Source organism: Brachyistius frenatus, unplaced genomic scaffold (genome assembly GCF_029030835.1).
Source record: "Brachyistius frenatus isolate BFR_SWC_R1_liver_20210118 unplaced genomic scaffold, ASM2903083v1 Contig_267, whole genome shotgun sequence".
Classification (NCBI taxonomy): Eukaryota; Metazoa; Chordata; class Actinopteri; family Embiotocidae; genus Brachyistius; species Brachyistius frenatus.
In genome coordinates, this window is record NW_027210866.1 from 209,400 (window position 1) to 222,023 (window position 12,624).

At 40.1% G+C, this 12,624-nt stretch overlaps 3 protein-coding genes across 5 annotated transcripts; 1 reads left to right on the forward strand and 2 right to left on the reverse strand.

The window, feature by feature from the left end:
- Nucleotides 1-267: 267 nt before the first annotated feature.
- Nucleotides 268-2,864, reverse strand: cunh2orf68 (chromosome unknown C2orf68 homolog). The gene is made up of 4 exons (XM_069721567.1): nucleotides 2,495-2,864; nucleotides 1,823-1,938; nucleotides 1,589-1,734; nucleotides 268-1,500 (listed from the first exon to the last, which is right to left on the reverse strand). The coding sequence occupies exons 1-4, from the start codon at nucleotides 2,587-2,589 to the stop codon at nucleotides 1,378-1,380; spliced, it is 480 nt and encodes a 159-aa protein (XP_069577668.1). The 5' UTR covers nucleotides 2,590-2,864; the 3' UTR covers nucleotides 268-1,377.
- Nucleotides 2,865-2,950: 86 nt separating this feature from the next.
- Nucleotides 2,951-7,328, forward strand: usp39 (ubiquitin specific peptidase 39). Its single transcript, XM_069721562.1, has 13 exons — nucleotides 2,951-3,136; nucleotides 3,416-3,494; nucleotides 3,597-3,691; nucleotides 3,776-3,912; nucleotides 4,255-4,407; nucleotides 4,498-4,723; nucleotides 4,827-4,901; nucleotides 5,142-5,209; nucleotides 5,542-5,730; nucleotides 6,000-6,142; nucleotides 6,344-6,479; nucleotides 6,616-6,702; nucleotides 7,041-7,328. The coding sequence occupies exons 1-13, from the start codon at nucleotides 3,070-3,072 to the stop codon at nucleotides 7,092-7,094; spliced, it is 1,509 nt and encodes a 502-aa protein (XP_069577663.1). The 5' UTR covers nucleotides 2,951-3,069; the 3' UTR covers nucleotides 7,095-7,328.
- On the reverse strand, nucleotides 5,807-10,982 carry sftpbb (surfactant protein Bb). Of its 3 annotated transcripts, none has more exons than XM_069721566.1 (11): nucleotides 10,828-10,982; nucleotides 10,539-10,591; nucleotides 10,236-10,310; nucleotides 9,751-9,873; nucleotides 9,516-9,644; nucleotides 9,321-9,356; nucleotides 9,034-9,217; nucleotides 8,795-8,937; nucleotides 8,505-8,585; nucleotides 8,040-8,150; nucleotides 5,807-7,857 (listed from the first exon to the last, which is right to left on the reverse strand). In XM_069721566.1, the coding sequence occupies exons 1-11, from the start codon at nucleotides 10,877-10,879 to the stop codon at nucleotides 7,813-7,815; spliced, it is 1,032 nt and encodes a 343-aa protein (XP_069577667.1). In that variant the 5' UTR covers nucleotides 10,880-10,982; the 3' UTR covers nucleotides 5,807-7,812. The 3 variants fall into 3 exon arrangements, with proteins under 3 accessions (XP_069577667.1, XP_069577666.1, XP_069577665.1); XM_069721565.1 differs by having other exon boundaries at nucleotides 9,321-9,398; XM_069721564.1 differs by having other exon boundaries at nucleotides 9,321-9,401.
- Between the last annotated feature and the right edge of the window lie 1,642 nt (nucleotides 10,983-12,624).

Here is a 12,624-nt window from a genome sequence, read left to right on the forward strand (position 1 = left end):
CCCCTGGTTTATACCACAAAAGACAGTTACTTTTTATCTTGTGTATATAAACTACTGCTGGTTGTAAGACAAGTAACAGTCAATATTACATGCCAGTTTCAAATGTTTACTTCATTTTTATATAGTTTTTTATTTTTATTTTGTGTCTTTAGACTCAAGAACTGGCACCCAACAAAGACCTCCAGCTCAGAACACCTCAGTTCAAAAGTTTTTTCTAGCACTTTTTTTTTTTTTAAATAAAAAGCAACACAACATATTAAAACTTAGAATGTTTAAAAATGTCATTTGTATTGAAAAAAAAATACTGTATGAGCAGGCTATTAAACCTGAAATGTACCATTACTATACATACAAAGAATGAAATCTAATTCCCAGTTGGTAAAAACAGCAGATGAGCCTCATGGAAAGTTGACCAGCCTGCAGAGCTATAAGACTGATTGATGCTGCCACCTGCTGAAGACATGATGTGAAACACTTCTGTTCAGTTGATAGGTTTTTTTTTTTACGTACCCTAACATTATATGTATTCCTAACAATCAAAATTTTAGGATAGAACTAATCTGAGTCTGTAAATGTGTTGACCTGTTATTCTTCCTCGCAGACATACAACATCAAAACAATGAGATAAAAATACATTCACATTTTATGGCTGTCAATCCCATGAGTGCACATCAAGACACAATTAATGGCTTTTATATGTCAAGAGTTGTGTCCTTCCAAAATATTACAGTATCAAAAATAAAAGTCTCTCAAAAAAACCAATAAATTAGAACACTGAAAAGTACAAAACACAATTGACAACCCAGCACATCATTATGTCTACGTCTACTAAACTCAATAAAAAAAATAAAATAAAATCTCACATTTCTAAGCTGCTAGTCACTGAAAGAACTTCACAGAAAAGAAGTGTTGTTTATAAAACTTAGATCTCTGTAAACACAGGAAACATGTTCAATGGAGGAGAAAGGTTCCCAGAGCTATTTGTCAAGAGTACCTGTTCCTTCTGAATTTAACTATCAGAAAGCAACAACATAATTTGTAAAAATCCAGTCAACTTGAATGTGTACAACGTGTCCTCAGTGTTGTGAATCAGAGTATGACGTAACAGTTTGTGGATTCAAAAAAATTTAATAAACATAAACCTGACAGTAAACTCCCAACCAGACTGTCTACAAGGGCTGTTCCTTCTCCTTAAAAAACAGAGGATGGCTTGATTGTGGGTCGTCACGTTAGATCTCTGCTGACAGTCACTGTATATGATCCCAGAGTCCTCATTATGCCCTGAACGTACAACAGCGTAAACCGCTAATGAGGCATCGTTCCTCTTTGTCCGTAGCACCTGCGTCCTCGTGATCCACTGCTTGTGAACATCACTCCTCAACGTTTGTCTCGTCTTTTGTCAATTTCCTTTTGAATTCGAACCTCCAGAGCCGCCCTCATGGCTGCATCCAGGATGTTCTTCTCTGCAACACGGTCTGCCACCTTCTCGGGCTTATCCTCCTTAAGAAACCGAAAGAACACGGGGGATTTAAAACCGAGGCAAAAATCAAAAGGGACAGAAACATCAGACAAAGGAATGTGTATTTACCTTGTGCACAAGGAAGGACGTAATGGTACCAGAGTCCGCCTGATAGTCAAGCCAGAAGAGTTCAGTGCCGTGACTCTCAGTCTCTGTGCTTGACCCGCTTTCGTTCCACTCTTCAGCGTCAGCACCGGCCCCTGGTTCAGAACCATCTGCAACACGAGCACACACACATTATCCTTACTCCAGCAGACGTATAGTCACCAGCCGGAGCCAATAAAGAGATGTCGACTGTCTTACGTCTTCGTCGAAGATGGTACACCTGAATGTCCGGTCGACGGGGTTTCCTGGGGGTGGTGGTGTGCCTCCGCCGCTGGAGCTCTTTGGCTTGCTTCACCTCTCTATCGTAGTCATCTCTTCAAAAGACAGGGAATCAACATTAGGGCTGGGTAATACGGACAAAATCTAATATCATGATATATTTAACCAAATACCTCATTATCGTTCTTGCAACAATATTACAGGGATGACTATTGGTAATTTAAAATATATATATATACCCTTCATAAAAAAAAGTGACGATAATAGTTCAAAATTACATGAAAATGCAGTTTTCAGTCACATAACTGCCCACCACACCGCAACCACAGCACCAGACCCCCCCCAGAAACCAGGAAAACCCCCGTGTTGAGTCAATGATGTGTTTGTCCTGCAGACATCTGTATGTTATGTCCTAAACCTCGGATAACTTTGGCCGACAGGCCTGTGCGACCCTTTCCTCTTATTTTCGTTTTGATCGTAACAGCGTGCGTTACTCATTTCCCTGTCCCACCGATGGCCCTTCTTTAACAATCAAATCAACTTTCATAAAAATAAAATAAAAAATAAAAAAAAAGTGTCTGCAGCTCTTGATATTGAGAACTAGGTCATAAACAACGTGCTAGCATTAGCTGGAGGTGGTCGGGAACTCACCTCGCAATCTGGTTCCTCCGGATATGGTGCAGGAAGCCGTGGCTCATATCCAAGCGGCTTCCAGGTTTGTATTTCAGATCATGCAAAATATCCATGTCAGCAAAACAGCTCCGACACGGTGACGGTATTTATTGCGCTGATGTCGCTAATGATTGCAACAAGTCCCAATCAGAGCAACGTGTACTGACAAAAAGCTACATAGCGACAGCTGGCTAAACGGTAAGTTGTTGTCCGAATATGACCGTCCCGGAGTTTTACTAAAGGGAAAAGTTACGACACGTTCTCAAATAGAAATAGACATACATCAGAAAAAAAAACAAAAAACACTTTCAGTAAAATACCATATTAAAACTAATATCTGCAGGTTATCACAACGGCTTTGGCACTGATCACAAACTCACGTTGCCTGGTTTGGGTTTCCGATCTCCGAGTTAGGTTTTTGTCGACCCCCAGGAAACAGCGAGGTTACAACCACCGCGAGTTTCGAGACGGGCGGTGCTTCATCCATTCATCTCTCAAAGTTGTGCCTCCGGTGTCGTTTTAACCGTTAAACGATCCCAAGCGGAACCGCTGCGATGGTTTCTTTGAAGCGAGAGCGCGAGAGGGAGCCCGAGGTGGACGATGACGACAACGAAGACGGAGGTGAGTTTATCTTCTGACGTTTGTCCTGCGTTAGGTTAGCTTTGTGGCTAGTTTTCCCTAGCCGCGATACATAGCGTCTGATTTCCATCACTGCGTAGTCCAGACGCACGCGGGCGGGGTCAAAGCTAAAGCGCGATCATCCTGCAGCGAAAACAAAAAGCACCGCGTAGAGGAAAACCATCGCACCTTCGTGAACCTGAACGCTAGGTTTATTAGCCTGTTTTAGCCGGTTTACGTTTGGATTGACCTCGTTTGTGATGGATCTCTCGATGTTTGCAGTGGTGGCCAAAACAGGTCGAGGGCGAGTCGTAGAAGACCGGAGGAGCCGCCACTGTCCTTATCTCGACACCATAAACAGGTAAGACAAGAGTTGAACGTGCGTTGCTAATGTTTGGAGCTAAAAACAACGCTAGTTGGCCCTCACAGCAGCTGACGGACAGTTTGTTTGCTCATCCTCCAGGAGCGTGCTGGATTTTGACTTCGAGAAGCTCTGCTCCATCTCCCTCTCCCACATCAACGTCTACGCCTGCCTTATATGTGGGAAATACTTTCAAGGTGGGCGAATGACTTGACGTTTGAACCGGGTGATCAGACGGCTGGTTGTACTTGGACTTGATTGTTGTGTGCAACTCTTTCCAGGTAGAGGTCTGAAGTCTCACGCTTACACTCACAGTGTGCAGTTCACCCACCACGTGTTCCTCAACCTGCACACACTCAAGTTTTACTGTCTGCCAGATAACTACGAGATCATCGACTCGTCACTGGAAGACATCACGGTAATTATTAAAAGTCATGTCATGCTTTTGATACCAGACCTGAAATAGTGTTGTTGTTGTTGTTGTTTTTTTAGATCAAATCAGGATGCAGCTTTGTTGTGTATTCCTGGTGCTGAAAGATTAAACTCGTCTTACATTATACCAGATTTACTGCATTTGCTGGGTTTGATGGATATATGGGTATGAAATGAGGCTAATGCTTTTTAAAAACCTGTCACAGCATTGTTCAAATCACGAGTGTTTATATTTAAACTGTTACTTCATTAATGCTCTCAAGTTTCCGTTTCTGAACTCGAGTTTTTTTTTTTTTTTTTGCCTTTTCATTTGTCGGCACTTCTACAGTATGTGTTGAAGCCAACTTTCACCAAGCAACACATTGCAGGACTGGACAAGCAGGGCAAACTGTACAGAGCCTACGATGGTACAACCTACCTGCCAGGCATCGTGGGGCTCAACAACATCAAAGCCAACGACTATGCCAACGTGGTGTTACAGGTATGAAGAACTGCCACTGCACTTGTATGGAACTTTGGCATGCATTTTTCAGATAATACCAATAATTTCATATCTGCCTTTTCTTCATAGGCTTTTTCCAATGTTCCACCGCTACGAAACTACTTCCTCGAGGAGGAAAACTACAGAGAAATCCGACGGCCACCAGGAGATATCATGTTTCTCTTGGTGCAGCGGTTTGGTGAGCTGATGCGCAAACTTTGGAATCCGCGAAACTTCAAGGCCCATGTGTCTCCACATGAGATGCTGCAGGCTGTAGTGTTGTGCAGCAAGAAGAACTTCCAAATCACCAAGCAAGGTAACGCTTCAGATGGCCTAGATTAGGCTCCAGTAGGATTTTACCACAAGTTGCCCTATGGAGATGACTTTGTAGCATTGATGTATTGTTTTTTGTTCTGTAGGCGATGCTGTGGACTTCATGACGTGGTTCTTGAATGCTCTGCATGGCGCTCTTGGAGGCACAAAGAAAAAACCATGTGAGTAGGAGAGGAATTTAAGGGGTTTTGATTCCTAATTGTCAGGTCCTAATATAAGCCATCTATTGTGATACTAAAGTAGTTTAATTGTTTCAATGCTAAAGGATATTTCTAGATTGTCTTTCTCTAAATTTCTATTTGATTTAGTAGCACCATTTTCAGCATGTAAAATCTTTCATATGTTATTGATTGTAAGAAATAATTAACCATCTGTCCTTGCTTTTCTGTCTGCCTTGATAGCAATCATTACAAAAGCTTTTCAAGGCTCCATGCGGATTTTCTCCAAGAAGCTCCCACACCCAGATTTAGTGAGTGTCCTACTTGTGTAATGAAATCATTAAATGACATTATGAAATATAAATGATTGTAGCTAGAGTGTAGCTCAGCTGTATTCCCAGATAATGTTTACCTTATCTGACCAATGTGGTTTGTAACTGGTAAAGAAAGAGCGTAAAGTGATTGAGAAGTAACGTCCAAATATAAGGCAAACGGCAGAAAGAACACTCTTCATTTCCACATGCCTTTAAATTTAACTCTTGTTTACAATCAATTAACATTCCCTGTGCACTCTGTTCTTGTTGAAGTATTTTTTTTATTTATTTTTTAACGAATTCTCGTGGTGTGTTGTAAAACTTTACAGCTGCCAGAGGAAAAAGAGGCGCTGCTTGTGACAGAGGAGTACCAGGAGCAGATGTCAGAGTCCACCTTCCTGTTTCTGACCCTTGACCTCCCAACAGCTCCGCTGTACAAGGACGAGAAGGAGCAGCTTATCATCCCGCAGGTCCCTCTCTTCAACATCCTGGGCAAGTTCAATGGCAGCACAGAGAAGGTACCGACTCGCATCCTGCTGACTTTGATAGTCAAATTCAAAATAAAATAAGAGAACAATGCAAATGTTGCCACTGTAATATTGCAGTGCAGTTGTATTTACTACTGAACTATGAATGTACTTTTAACATTTCAGCAGACAGTCAAACCCAAAACAAAGTGTCTAATCAACAAACGGTTTCATTCAGATCCAAGGCTGAGACAAGTGTTAGTAATCGAACAGTGACAATATACAGTACCTGTGGACTTTCCTGTCTCATTTACATTCAGGAATACAAAACCTACAAAGAGAATTTTCTCAAAAAGTTCCAGCTGACCAAACTGCCACCGTACCTCATCTTTTGCATCAAAAGGTTCACCAAGAACAACTTCTTTGTGGAAAAGAACCCCACAATTGTCAACTTCCCCATCACGTAAGTGCTGTTCATTTACTGGCAGACAAAGTGTGCAGCCTTGATCAAAACTTTTGTTCAAGTGCCAGACAGTCATGAAATGCATGTTTATGAAAGTAATGAATGATTATTATTGTGATCATTGTGTATTGTAACTACAGTGTGTGTGTGTATTTTGTCCTGAGTATAAAGATGGACTCAGATATCTTGTTACTTCAACAGGAATGTAGACCTTCGTGAGTACTTGACAGAGGAATCTCAAGCTACAGAGAAGAACACAACGTATGACCTTGTTGCAAACATAGTGCATGATGGGAAACCCACCGAGGGAGCGTACAGGATACATGTCCTGCATCATGTAAGTCACAGCCAGACATTTCAGGTGGAATTAAACTCGAAATGTAACTGAACGATCAATTCTCTCTCTGCTGAACCGGAGTTGCGTGAACTTGGTTCGACATTAACGGCTATTATGTGACCTTGCGTTTAATCAGGGGACTGGGAAGTGGTACGAGATGCAGGACCTGCAGGTGACTGACATTCTCCCCCAGATGATCACACTGTCAGAGGCTTACATCCAGGTAAGTCCACATGCTCAGTCTGTGTGAGTGTCTGTGTTCACAGATGTAAATGTTTTACAGCTCCATACTTTACTGTGAAACTTTCGCAACATACTTGATAGTCTCCTCGTTTCTTAAAGCTAAATTTACAGTACATCAGACAGTTGTAGCTTCTGGCTGTGACATAGTATCTAGGGAGCAGTCGTAGTAATGCAGTGGACCGAATCCTTGTGATTTCTTGACTGTAAATTGGTAGTTTCAGCCCAAACATATTGTCAGCAGCTACATAAAGCTTCATTAACTGAATCATATTTCATACCTGACTGGAGTTTAAAACCCTTGCGGGTTTTTTTTCTCAGATCTGGAAGAGACAAGAGAGTGATGAAGACACAAACAACCACACGGGGGTGTAAGTGATGCAGAATATTCCTCAGTGTGAATGGCCTCAAGTTTTGTAATTATTTTGGAAATGAACTGGGTATTTAAGTGATTGAGAATAACAACAGAACAGAGAATAAAAGTGGCAAGAGCATCAGCACATTTTTCTACAGCTACAAAAAGCAAATAAATGTGAACGTCTCAATGTTTTTTTCACAGTTGTATCTTTTTACTATGTGGAAGTTTCTAAATAAACCCGCTTCAGGACACATCTTTGTCTGTATGTTAAATTTCAACAATGCACATTTGATTTAATTTTAGGAGTTTTATTTGTATTTGGCCTTTTACACGATCAATTATCATCAGAAGAGCAATACGAGACGAGAAGAAGCTGCACTGCGTGTTGAGCAGCCAGTTCTCCAAATTGTCTTTAATATATACTGAGTGCTCATCTTATGGCTAACAATGCTTATACCATCTTTTCACATCCATGATTACTTGGCTTTAATAATATACAGAATAACACTTTGCAGAAACTGATGTTTCTACATGCAAACCGGAACACTTCATGATGAAAATTGATGGCTGATTACCTGAAATGGCATGCGAGGTGGATAATTTCTTCCCCAAAGAACTTGACTAGTCCATTGCTTTTATAAAACATTTAACAGTTGATAAGTGTAATACATTTGTTGACAGCTGGTCATTGTGTGCACACGGTTTCAGAGCCCGCAGTAAGCCTGCCACGGTTCTTCAGTCATTCTTCTTCCACATGTATTTCTCACAGAAGGCCTGGTTCTGCAGATTAAAAACAGAAATAAGGTGTGAAACAGAAGTTGTAAGGACTTGGAATCACTTCAAACAGAGAGTACGGGAGATGTAGCCCAGTTGCGCTACAACCAGATGAAAGCCAGATGATGGGACTGACCCGTTTGTTACTTTTATCAGCTAAACTACCAGTAGTAATGAATTTCACCTACGCCACACTTCTTAGCAGTTGGAACATCTTTGCACCAGTAGCTCGGTCCCCAAGTGCAATGATTCTTTCCCAGTGGCTCCAACTCCTTCGAGGAAACGCACAGGTTGGCTCTCTACAGGACAGACAGGACAAAAAAATCCTGATCATATGACCCAGACCAAACAATGATAGGTGTTCATGAGTATGAATTTGGACAGACTAAAGTACGTAAGATTTATTTAGTTGCCAAACTGCATCTGCAAACGATGTTGAAATTTTGTCATTGTGCTAATTTCAAACCTGGTGAAATCATGTTATTGAGGAATAGACAGAATGAAAGGATGATTACGTACTGCATAGATACCCTTTTATAGAGCTGTAATAGCGTGTGAATACAAGCTATAGAAGTTTTCTCTTTGTCCTTCCAGTAACAAGCAATTTGTAGGTCATTACATGTATGTCTGTATGACCTTCAGGTTATTCTTACCTCACAAGCCGGTGGAATATCCATCTGGTTTCCCAAAACCTTCTGTAGCCGCGAGCCATAAATTTTGGTGAAAGCTTCACACTGAAAAGAAAGTTAACAGTTTTAAGATATAAAACACATGTTAAAAGAGCATGTAGGCACATTTAGATATGGTATCTTGAGCTGAGCAACTTCATAAAAAGTTTAGACATATGTTACATGTTGGCCGGTTTATAGTATTTTAGACTTGTATTGTGTGCGAAGGATGTTGTTCGTTGAAATTACTGAGTAGCAGGAGCTGAGAGTCAGACCTTGGGGATGGCATTTGGATGATGGGCACACACAGACTGCAGGAAAGTAGACGTCTGAGGTTGAGTGGCGTTGAGGCCCAGGTGCAGTCGGCTCAGCACAGCCATCGTACGGCATGACTCGCAGTCCGAGGGGAAGAACACCTCTGGGAAATCAGTAGAGCTCGGTGACACTCAGGAAGTGTGAGGATCAGGTCAAAACAAATTATACCCAAATTCACTCGAAATAAATTGTGACTAACCTGGAACAGGCTGCTCCTTGAACAAACACAGGTGCAAAAGAGTGCATATCGTGTGAGGTGCAGCAGACGATAGAAGGAATTCAATAATTGCGACACCATATTTGTCGACAAAATCATCACATTGGTCCTTATAGCTCTTAGGCACAAGATTGCAAACCTCTCCCATGAGCTTCTTTAACGTATCCTGCAAGGCAAGGAGGTGAAAATAATGGCATTTACGTGAAGTGATGGGTGGTGAAGGCATGTGTATCTGAATCAATGTAAAGTGATATTAAAAAAAGATTCACCTCAGTCATGTTTTTGGGCAGCATAGTCTCCAGCTTCTTGATAATAAATAAACACAGGGTGCAAACTGGGTTGAACTGCTTCTAGAGAGAGGATTATCTGATAAGAGCACTATTTTTATACTGAAAATGAATAGGTTGAGTCAAGTTTCACTTCAACTTCCATTTTACATTTCACTTCTGCTTTCTCATACTAACATGAGTTTTGGTGCCCGTGTCAGGTGCAGAGCTGGATATGTCTTTGTTGGTGACCTGGTGGGGAAGTTTCAGCAGTTCCTCCTTGCGGGAAGCACAAAGTCCAAACGCCTCACACGTCTCTCTTGGTTCCTACAAAACCACATCATTTTATTTTAAGAGTGATCTCTGAAGGGTGTGGTGCTCATTGTTCTCCCACATGTATAAAAAAATAAGCCTAAACCGAGGTTAAACTCACCAGGTTAGCTGGTGTTTGCTGCAGGACTTTTGGCAGATACATCTTCACCTGTGAATCACACTCTGATGCCTGTTCTCTTGGGAGGCGCTGGCACAACATGTGTAAGGCTTCATATACAGTCTCCTGTAAAAGCACAATAGTTCATTGTTTATTTTGTGGTAAGAATGCTGCGTGTCTACTTGTCTTTTTGACATAGAAAGATACCCGTTTTACACATTTATCTGCAAAATATAAACCAAGCAGAAACAAAAGTAACTAACCTGAACATTTGTGATGAAAGTCACATTTTAGTGCCTTGACTTTTAAAGGTTGTAATTTCTCTAATTTAATGTGTGCTTAAAGGGGGCAAATAGCTTGTTATAAATGTTTGGTTTGACTCGCAGGCTAGTGGGTGCTAGATTCTTATTTTTTAACAAAGTCCACAGCCCTGTTTGTGTGTTCAGTTAAGTAGTGAAGTGAATGCGTTTAGTCAGTGAGTCTCTTACCTTTGTATCGCTGCTGGAAATCATGTTGGAGGACAGCTGGATGATCTGGCTGCATTCTGGACAGATATCCAGTGTCTGGAGAGGAGAGGCGAAAGTGAGAGAACTGCTCCATCATTATTGATTAAAATATTAAACAGGGCGTGTTAGTGTTTCCATTAATGATAACTTTTCAAGGGTAGACTGGAAGGAAATATCCTTTATTAAAACTTGTAAATGTTATTTTTGTAACTCTTTACGATATGGTGTTAATAGAAGCAGTAATGTGTGTTATTTTAATATGTATACAGTCCCATAAATGCTTACCAGAGATTTCTGTCTGATGAATGACAAGGGGTCAATAACAAACCTGGAGTCTCCTTCAGAAAAAGAAAAAAAAAAGAAGAAATGATGCAGGCAGGAGAGAAAATAAGAGATTTAAAGGTCTAAATATGTAATAATTTTAATATTGGTCAGAATATAGATACATCCTTATTGCACTGATTTTAGGTTTTGTAAATCCTTCAATATCAATCTGATTTATAATAAGAGAATTCATAATGGCGACTGATCAGCTGGCATTAAAGCCGTTGTTAGTAGTCGTCAGTAATCTTACCTGGCCACAGAGACACCGCGAAGATCACCAGCAGAAACCCCGAGGCTGACATGGTCTGAGGGAGCAGAGGAGGAAATGAAGTGCAGATGATTTTGGTTATAAAAACATCGCAGCCGTTGTTTGAGTCGCACCGGAAATACACGTTAATCCTCTCATCCAATCAGAAGGGAATGTGTTAATGCGCAGGCGCTCTTATCAATTATTAAAGTCTATGCTGTAAATCCAGACATCTCTAAACTTCTTTGTTATATTTCCACTGCAGCGTTAAATACATACAGGCTACACGTGGATAAACTGACACACTGTCTGTGATCATTTCATATGGTGTGTTGACTGTATCAACTAGCCTATGTAACGTTTCATTTCCCCCCAAAAAATATAATTATGGTCAAAACAGCATTTGTCCACGTTATAATAATTTGTAATAATTTATATGTGGCCCTTGCCTATTTAGATAAACTATTTACAAAAGTTTAGCCTTAATTGGGGGGTTCACATCCTAAATACAACATATCTGGAGTTTGGTAAGGCCGATACCGAATGCCTTGTTTGTAGTTTATAGTATTTAAACAAAAAACATGCCTGAATTCACATGTTGTTTTTCAGAGTTTATATTTGAAAATAACAAAGTGAGCAGTAGGTGGCAGCAGAGCAGAGTAAATATGCAGTGCTTGAGTTTGCACCCTACAGAATGTTGTTTCTGAAAAAAAGGTTGATGCTCTATGATATAAGCTTTCGAGTATATAGTTGTTCAATTAATTCATCTATTATGGCTGAAATAATTTACAAACATTTACAAGAAGGAAAGGCCACAAATGTAATTAACTGTCTGATGCTGACAGTAACCACCAGAGCTGTTGATACACAAACAGGGTCTATAGAAGACTCATGAAAAAGAAACCTTACCCCCAATACATTTACAAAAAAAAATATCCAAAGCTACAACTGGACTAGTCAGAGTTGTTTCCAAAACAAATGCTGTCGGCAGATGAAGTTCAAATTGACCTCTTTGAGCACAATCCACAAAGTTTTCTGGCATTTGTGGAAAACTATTAACAATAGGAGTGTAAAAATTCAAGACAGAAAACATCACATGGCCAGATGGAAGATTAGATTCCACAAAAAAATTTGAAATTCTAGTTGCAAATATGTGAAAAGAAACCGGCTGCTAAAACAATCATCATCATCATCAAGCCAATCAAGATGTTACAAACTAAAAATACTGGCTGTATAAAACTTGCATATTAATTTTTTTCCTGCAGCTCATTTTAATTTCGGTTTGTTTTTGTGGTTGTATGTACTTCTTTTCACTTAAAAAAAACAAACAAATAATATAGTTAACTGAGGCATGCCAAAGCTGTGTGCTTGTTGTTTCATTGGGCGTGTGCACAGATCAACACATTTCTGCCTTAGCTCAAGGGATTACAGACATTAATGAGTCACCTTTCTCTTGGCCGCTAAAAGGTCTCATCATTTGATATATAAGAGGCAGAAGGGCAATATTTGAATTTGCTGTGTTTCTGCGATTCATACTTTTTGCAACTTTTAATGCATTTACAGTATCTTTTCCTTTGTTTATTTTTCGTGATGAATTAATGTGTTTTCTCAGCCAAGGCAAACATAATTCAATATTTTAGACACTGACCAGAGAAGTCCCGAAAGACACAAACAAAAAGATTTTGTTTGCATTGGTTTATGTAATCATATAGAGTAATCAAAAATACCCAACCCCTTTAGCCTGCAAGACACTGTAGTTATGTGAATAAAATCTAATTTTAATATATCAATTAAAACCTT

Excerpts from the sequence above, each read along its gene's own strand:
- cunh2orf68 (XM_069721567.1), bottom strand. The coding sequence starts at position 2,589 with ATGGATATTTTGCATGATCTGAAATACAAACCTGGAAGCCGCTTGGAT. Across the intron at positions 1,735-1,822 it reads GTACCATCTTCGACGAAGAC|ATGGTTCTGAACCAGGGGCC; the intron begins GTAAGACAGTCG and ends CTCGTGTTGCAG. Across the intron at positions 1,501-1,588 it reads CGTCCTTCCTTGTGCACAAG|GAGGATAAGCCCGAGAAGGT; the intron begins GTAAATACACAT and ends CGGTTTCTTAAG.
- sftpbb (XM_069721564.1), bottom strand. The coding sequence starts at position 10,879 with ATGTCAGCCTCGGGGTTTCTGCTGGTGATCTTCGCGGTGTCTCTGTGG. Across the intron at positions 9,218-9,320 it reads TGCCCAAAAACATGACTGAG|GATACGTTAAAGAAGCTCAT; the intron begins GTGAATCTTTTT and ends CTTGCCTTGCAG. Across the intron at positions 8,586-8,794 it reads ATCCAAATGCCATCCCCAAG|TGTGAAGCTTTCACCAAAAT; the intron begins GTCTGACTCTCA and ends CTTTCTTTTCAG.
- usp39 (XM_069721562.1), top strand. The coding sequence starts at position 3,070 with ATGGTTTCTTTGAAGCGAGAGCGCGAGAGGGAGCCCGAGGTGGACGAT. Across the intron at positions 4,902-5,141 it reads AGGCACAAAGAAAAAACCAT|CAATCATTACAAAAGCTTTT; the intron begins GTGAGTAGGAGA and ends CTGCCTTGATAG. Across the intron at positions 6,703-7,040 it reads TGTCAGAGGCTTACATCCAG|ATCTGGAAGAGACAAGAGAG; the intron begins GTAAGTCCACAT and ends TTTTTTTCTCAG.